An 8,059-nucleotide genomic window follows, 5' to 3' on the forward strand; every position below is an offset into this window, starting at 1 on the left:
CTTCCTAGACTACATTGGGAGGGGAGAGAGAAAACAAATAAATAGAAAAAATAATGAAAGTGTTAAGTGATACGGTATGTCCAAAGTGCTATGGGGAAAAATAAAAACAGAAGGGGGAGATACAGGGAGCTGCGATCTAAAAATAAAGTCATTTTTTATTTGGCCTCATCAAGAAGGAGACTTGCGCAAAAACTCAAAAGTGAGTAGTTTAGCCAGAAAGAAGTGTTCTAAGTGTAGGGAGCTGCAATGCCAAATCCTGAAGCAGGAGCGTGTCTGGCCTGCGGGGGGAAATGCAAGGAGGCCAGTGGACAGAATGGAAAGAGCCCAGGCAGTGCAGCTGGAAATGAGACTGGAGAGGTCAGCTGGCCTAGGGCCTCATACAGGCCCTACGTACGAGGTGAAATGTGAGCCATTGCAGAATTTTGAGCAGAGTAGGACCGTGATCCGGCTAGTTTTGAATGAATTTTTCTGGCTGCTATGTTGAAAATAACAGGGGAGGGGCACCTGGGCACACTTGTTAAGAAGTTGCCGCACGAGAAGTGCAGTGGCTCACACCTGTAATTTCAACACTCTGGGAGGCTGACGTGAGTGGATCACCTGAGTTCAGGAGTTTGAGACCAGCCTGGCCAACATGGTGAAATCCTGTCGCTACTAAAAATACAAAAATTACCTGGGCAAGGTGGCATGTGCCTGTAGTCCCAGCTACTTCCGAGGCTGAGGCAGGAGAGTGGCTTGAACCCAGGAGACCGAGGCTGCAGTGAGCCAAGATCTCGCCACTGCACTCCAGCCTGGGGGACAGAGGAGAGACTCTGTCTCAAAACAACCCAAAACACCACAACAGCAAAAGAAGTTACTGCAACGATCCAGATGGAGAAACTGAGGCACGGAAAGATGAAATAGCAGAGTTAGTAGGTAGCCCAGCGAGGATTTGAATCCAGATACTCTGACTCCAGCAGCCCCGTCCCAGTCGCTCTGGTCCCTGGCCACCGGCGAGGACCCGGGACTGGCCTGGGCCTGGCATTCGTGGTTCTCTCCCTGCAGGGCGTGCAACGGAGGGCCGGGCGGCAGTGGACATCGTGCACCCGGTTCGCGTGGACGCGGGGGGCTCCTTCCTGTCCTACGAGCTGTGGCCCCGCGCACTGCGCAAGCGGGATCTGTCTGGGCACCGCGACGCGCCCGCCTTCTACCAGCTGCAGTACCGCGGGCGCGAGCTGCGCTTCAACCTGACCGCCAATGCGCACCTGCTGGCGCCCGGCTTCGTGAGCGAGACGCGGCGGCGCGGCGACCTGGGTCGCGCGCACATCCAGGCCCACGCCCCCGCCTGCCACCTGCTCGGCGAGGTGCAGGACCCCGAGCTCGAGGGTGGCCTGGCGGCCATCAGCGCCTGCGACGGCCTGGTGAGTGCGCTGGAACGCGGGTGCTCCGGGAGGCCTCGCGTGGTGGGATGTGGAGAGGGGCTCTCGCCTTGCCACACACTTGTCCGGTGGCTTTGCCCAGCGCACTTCTCCTCCGCCAGCCTCGGTATTGACACCTGTAAAATGGGAGTGACAGCGCAGGCCCCGTTGATCTCTAGGACAGCAGGTCTGACAGTTTAATGTGAAAGCCGCGTGGCTGTGCACCTGTAGTCCCAGCTATTTGGGAGGCTGAGGAGAAGGATCACTTGAATCCGGGAGTTCGAGGATGTAGGATGTGACGATGGCGCTTCCCTGGAGACACAGTGAGACCCCAGGCACTCTCAAAAAAAAAAAAAAATAATAATAATGTGAGCTCAAATCACCTGCAGGCCCTGTTTAAACAGAATTTTTGCAGGGAAGGTCTGGGATGGCGCCCAAACACTTATATCTCTGAAAACCTCGCAGGTAATATTGAAGGTCCAGGTCCAGAGACCCCCACTTTGAGAAGCTCTGTTTGACTGGACTAAGCAACTGAAAAAGCGGTTGATTTCTCTTTTGTGGGGCATCAGTTATGACTGTTCCTTGACAGGTCCCTTTAGGCTGCTCTTCTCCAGGAAAGCCACCCCTCACCCTGTAGCCATTCTGCAGGGCATGGGGAGGAGCCCCTTTCAGCCCCTCTGCCCGGATCAGAACTCTGGGAAAAGCAAGCCTCAGTTTCCTGGCTTCCTCTGGCTGGACGGTGGTGCTGGCTACTGCCTGCTCCCCGAGTGAGCGCTGATTAGAGCAGCTTCCACTCCAGGCAGAATGGGGCCCTTTCTGCTCGTGTTCAGGAGACCAGCCCCACTCTCCCAGCTCTGAGGGTGGAGCCTTGGAGGGGTAGGGGATGTGTGCATGCTCTCAGTGTCCACTGTTCCCAGGAGGCCCAGGGCTGAGATTGCTCGGGCAGAAACCACGGGCTGCGGCCACACAGGGCTAACGGCAGGACAACTCACAACACAAGCTGCAGAACGTCTGGGCCATTGAAGGCCCATCTGCCCTGCACGGTGTCCTCGTTTATGGAGACTGTGCCTCTCCCTTCATGTACAGTTAATTTTGTTGAGCAGCTGTGCATATCGAGAATCATTCCCATTTCACAGATGAGGAAACAGGCTCAGAGGAGAACTTGCCCAGGGTGGCCTAGTCATTTAGCGGGTGCTGTGTCGGGGGGGGGTCCACATTCAAACCCAGGTCTCCAGAACTAAGAGGTGATGCACTTTCCAGTCCTCCAGTCTCCCTGGTCTTGTGTGGCCCAAGGGACAGAATGGCTGCCTATGAGGGGCAGTCCAAGGGGCGTAACCTTCTTCCCTGGCGCCCCGAGCGTCCTCAGGAGGTAGTGGGCATCAAAGATGCTTCCCAGGGCCCCTCCCCTCCCTGGACTCTGAATGCTGGCAGTCATGCCCTAGACACTCCTGCCAGCTTCCTTCTGTGGGCAGCCCTGGGCCCAGAGAACAGGATGTCTTGGTGGCTGTGGACATCTCCTCCGCGCGGGTGTGGGTGTAGATGCTTTTGGAGTGATTCATTGCCTTAGGGAGATAGAGGGCAGGTCAGAGGCCCTGGCCAGCTGGGAGGGGGCACAGTGCTGGAAACGGCTGGCATGCAGAGGAGATGCAGAATAGCCTGGAGGCCTGGGCACAGGCTGCCCCACGCAGGATGGCTTGTGGGGCTCTGGAAGACACTGTTTTGTCAGATTTGGATGCAACCCCATTTGCCTCTCCGAATGGGGTGGGTGTGTGGGGCAGCATCCCCAGGGGCGGAGGCTTCTGAGCTCTGCTTTGAAGGTTTGGCTGTGTGTGGAATGGCAGAGAAGGGCATTCCAGATGGAGGCCGCAGAGTGCGCAAAGCCGCAGAGGAAGGAAAGCTCAGGGTGTCCCAGGCAGTCACAGGTGGTGTGCGCAGTGGTGGCTCAGCTGGGCGGGACGGGCCTCTGGGATGTGTGGGAAGAGCAGCCCTCCCTGCGTGATCCTGATTCTTCTTTCCCAGAAAGGTATGTTCCAGCTCTCCAATGAGGACTACTTCATTGAACCCCTGGATGGTGCCGTGGCCCGGCCCGGCCACGCCCAGCCCCACGTGGTGTACAAGCATCAGGCCCTGGAGAGGCCGGCACAGCGGGGTGATTCCATTGCTACAAGCACCTGTGGGGTGCCAGGTATGCTCCTCTGCTCCCAGTTCTCGGCCAGATGCTGGGCCTGGAGACGTGAAGGGCGCTTTCTAGAAGCCCCTCCGAACATCCCCATGCCCAGCGTCCCTTAGACCAGAGGACACAGAAAGACAGACGGATCCATCACCATAGCCTGTGCCCTTAATTATGTCACAAGACTGTGTCCTCTGCCTTTCGGGCCGGCCCTGGTCAATCCCTCATCTGACCTCCCTCGCTCCATGTCACCTGCCTCTCCCACATTGGGGCTCGACCTCCCTCTGCCCCCGCCCGCCCATAGCCTATAGCACTCGGCTCTGCTAACCATTCCTCCTCCAGCGCCCAGGCCGGGTGGGCCCTGCCCAGCTCCAACAGGGCCATTAGCCAGGAACCTCCCTCCCCTGCCACCCTGCTCCCACCCGGAGTAACTGACCTCTATTACTGGGACCTGGAGTGCAGGACCCAGAGCCTCCTCTGCAGAGCGGCAGTAGTGCCAGACAGTGCGGGTGAGGAGCTTCCCACTAAGGGTTGCTGGGGATTGGGGAGTGTTCGCCTGGCATGCCAACCTCAAGCTGCCCACAGCTGTGGCGCACAGATCCACAGAGGCATGCTTCTTGGCCTCAGTTTCCCCACCTTCATAGATGTGCTTCCTCTTCTGATCTGGAGCAGCCTGGGTGAGGGGAGCAGGCCCAGTAGCTGGGCTGGGTGGTGGCCAGCCACCCCAGGCTGGGGTTTTGAGGGTGGGATCTGCCTGTGCTGGGAAACACTAACCCCCAGGGTGGGAGAAGTGACACGGGGCGCTAGGGGCCCAGGTGCCAGCTTTGTCAGGCCCAGGAGTTCCCCTCCCATGGACACATGACTTTGCCATGTTTATATCCACCATTTCATTTGTCACTCTCTGAGGCAGATCAACTTATTCCTATTTTTAGTCAGAGAATCTCAAGATCAGAGAAGGAAAGGGACCAGGCAGAGCCACACAGCACAGGTCTGGGGCAGAGCCAGCAGGGGAATCCAGGACCCTCGCTTCTGATCCCAGTGTGGTTCCCAGTGCCCCAGAAAGAGCTCGCTGTGGAGAGGCCCTGGAGACACGTGCCCTGGGCCAGTCTGCTGGCAGCTAACCCCACCCCATCTGCGCCTCCAGTGTCCCCGGAACTGGAGCCTCGACGGGAGCGTTGGGAGCAGCGGCAGCAGTGGCGGTGGCAACGGCCAAGGCGTCTACACCAGCGCTCGGTCAGCAAGGAGAAGTGGGTGGAGACCCTGGTGGTAGCTGATGCCAAAATGGTGGAGTACCACGGACAGCCGCATGTTGAGAGCTATGTGCTGACCATCATGAACATGGCGAGTCTGCTGCGGGCCGTGAGGGGGTGGCGGGGATGGTGTTGGGGGGTGGAGTGCAGAGAGCGGGTGCAGGGCAGGAGGGCTGGCAGGCTGGACCCCAGACCCAGGTCCAGGCCCCAGGCAGGATGAAGGGTCTCCAAGCTCCTGAGACCAGGAAGGGGTGGGGGGCTTGGCAGCAAGTCACGAGGAGAGCGTCTCGGCAGAGCGCTGGCAGTGGGGACGTGATAGGGTGTCATGTCACTGGGAGGGGGCACGGGAGGGGGAGACTGAGGCAGCCACAGCTCTGTGCCTGCTAGGGTTTTGTAGACTAGTTGGTTCATTCCTGCCTCCCTGCACAGACACCTCCCTGCTTTGCGTCAGGACCTGTGCTAGATGCTGGAAACAGAAATGTCTGATCAGACCACGCCCTGCCTGAGACCCTGCCTGAGACATCAGCAACGTTACAGTTAGAAGGATCTGTGCAGTTCTGTGGTCTACTAGCTGGCAGCCTTGGGCAAGGCACCGTCCCTGAGCCTCAGCTGCTCATCTGTGAAATGGGCATGACGATACTACCTTGTGGGGTTGGCAAACCGCTCTTGAGCCCACACCATGGATGAGATATCAGGGGCCCTGAGAGGGCGAGTGAGTTGCTCGGGTCACACAGACAGGCAGGGCAGAGGCGGATGGGAGCCCAGGTGTCCTAAGTCACACCGGGGGCACTGCGGCTGAATGCAGCTGGCGATTCCTGGAGCCAGCCGCTGCAGAAAGGGCACTCCCTTCTCCTGCCCTTTGGGGGCAGGTGGGAGGCCTCAGGCTCCAAGCTGCTTCCTGCAGCCCCTGGCAGGAAAGCTCTCTGCCCCTGGCATTCTTAGCTGCCACCAGGTGGTCAGGCCAGCATATTACCCTGTTTCTCTCCTGGGCTGGCTGGTCGGGGCAAGGTAAGGGTGTGTGCTGTGAGCAAGATGACATCTAAAGGAGCCCCGGTGCCAGGATCCTCTGCCGCTACTTTCCGTGCCAGCCCCTCACCTTCAACCCTAAAGGAAATACCCTCTGAGATCGTCCAGTGTCTGGCCCCCTAGTTTATAGCTGTGAAGCCTGAGGCTCAGAGAGAGAGGAAGGGGCTGCGTCCAGGGGTGTTCTCTACCTGCTGGCCACCACGTCCCCACTGCTTGAGTCCGCATCAGCCAGTGCCTCTCAGGGCCAGTTCTTCTCTGACTGGGACACCCTCATTGGCTCCCTGCTCCATATGGAATAAAAGTCACAGCCTTCTGCCTGGCATTCGAGGCCTTGAAGGCCTTAGCTCAAGCCTCATCTGCCCAGGGAGGGGAGCCACCAACAGCCAGGCTTCAGCAGGGACTATTGCTGGACAGCGGGACCCGGCCCCTGGGCTAAAGGGGGTGGAACAAGGGGCAAGGCTAGGTTCTCAGGCCCTGAGGTCCCCTCCTGCTCATTCTCAGCACTTTGGGGGCTCAGCCTGAAAGACCCAGGAGCCTGGCTGGAGCCACTGATGGTTAACTGGGTTCATTTCACCCCCATTTTTCTGAGTGTTCCTGTGCTCCAGACTCTGGGCAGAGCTTGAACCACCCCACCAGGTGTGGTGGTTCACAGGTGTAATCCCAGCACTTTGGGAGGGCGAGGTGGGCAGATCACTTGTTTGAGATCAGGAGTTTGAGACTAGCCTGGCCAACATGGTGAAACCCCATCTCTACCAAAATACAAAAAATAGTTGGGTGTGGTGGTGCACACCTGTAGTCCCAGCCACTTGGGAGGCTGAGGTGGGAGGATCGCTTGAGCCCGGGAGGTGGAGGTTGCAGTGAGCTGAGATCACGCCACTGCACTCCAGCCTGGGTCTCAGAGTGAGACCCCATCTCAAAAAAAAACAAAACCAAAAACAGACCCACCCAGCCCAAGAGGTCCCCGTGACTTAACCTGGGTGACAGGATTGAGGTCTTTTTGCCACAGGGCCTGGCCCCTTCCTGGCGGCCTTGCCCTGGCTCACAGGACCCATGCATTCACTTTGTGAGTCTCATTCCAGGGGACAGGGTGGTCCTGGTTCTCACGCTCACCTGCTCTGACAATATCAAGCTCTCCTGAGCTGGTGAGCCCAGCATTGGCCAGGACAGGGTGGGGGCATCTATGATCGTCACAGTGCTGGACCCCCTGGGAGGCTACAGGGACAGCAGGGACATGGGAGCCCATGTGGCCAGCCTCTGAGGAAGGAGCCTTGTGAATATCTGTCTACCTTTAGTCTGGTGTTCAATACCCACCACCTCATCTAAACCTCACTCGCATTGATTTATTGACTGATTGATTGATTGATTGACAGAGTTTCGCTCTGTTGCCCAGGTTGGAGTGCAATGGTGTGATCTCGGCTGCAACTTCCGCCTCCCAGGTTCAAATGACTCTCCTGCCTCAGCCTCCTGAGTAGCTGGGACTACAGGTGTGCGCCACCGTGCCCAGCTAATTTTTTTGTATTTTTAGTAAAGACGGGGTTTTGCTATATTGGCCAAGCTGGTCTTGAACTCCTGACCTTGTGATCCACCTGCCTTGGCCTCCCGAAGTGCTGGGATTACAGGCGTGAGCCACCGCACCAAGCCAGTTTTACCCCATTTTCACCCCCAATTCTGTTCTTGCTCTCTAAGGCCACAGGCCCTTTGCGAGGGGCTTTTTCATACTTTCAGCTCAGCGGGAGCCTGTGGTTACCTGTAACCTCCAGATCTCACCTTCACAAACACTGCACACCCCTGGCATGCTCTCCAGGCCTGCAGCAGAACAGGGCCAGGCCTCCCTGGGTATCATTTATCCAGTTGAAACACCCCACATTGACTTTAGGCCATTAACCAAAGCTACTTGGTAGAGTTGATCAGCCAGTGAAGACCCTGCCTCCCTCTGACATCTCCCAATGCCTGCATTGCTCCCGTAGCTCCTGGGAGACAGTGAGGTTGTACATGCTGAGGGAAGGCCTTTGTGGTGGCACTAAGCCGCCCCAGCCCTGACCCAGAATATAACGTGGGGCAGTCTTCAGGCAGGCGGAGCGGACCCTCAGGGACTTCTGGTCCTCTGGAGCCACCTTGCTGGGGACTGTTACCAAGCTTACCTGTCTGTGTTCTAGGAAAGATTTGTTCTTTTGATCTGCCTTTCTCATTTTCCACTGTTTCTTTTCTTTTCTTTCTTT

The 8,059-nt window shown here is 57.7% G+C and overlaps 1 protein-coding gene across 1 annotated transcript in view; it reads left to right on the top strand.

The window, feature by feature from the left end:
- Positions 1-8,059, top strand: part of LOC108295091 (A disintegrin and metalloproteinase with thrombospondin motifs 7-like) — a 56,060-nt gene that overhangs the window by 12,524 nt on the left and 35,477 nt on the right. Inside the window, 3 exon segments of the mRNA XM_017517132.1 lie at positions 1,042-1,397; positions 3,414-3,579; positions 4,709-4,905. Of these exon segments, the coding sequence (XP_017372621.1) occupies positions 1,042-1,397; positions 3,414-3,579; positions 4,709-4,905 (719 nt within the window).

The sequence above is a fragment of the Cebus imitator genome, unplaced genomic scaffold, assembly GCF_001604975.1.
Source record: "Cebus imitator isolate Cc_AM_T3 unplaced genomic scaffold, Cebus_imitator-1.0 Scaffold19, whole genome shotgun sequence".
NCBI classification, from domain to species: Eukaryota; Metazoa; Chordata; class Mammalia; order Primates; family Cebidae; genus Cebus; species Cebus imitator.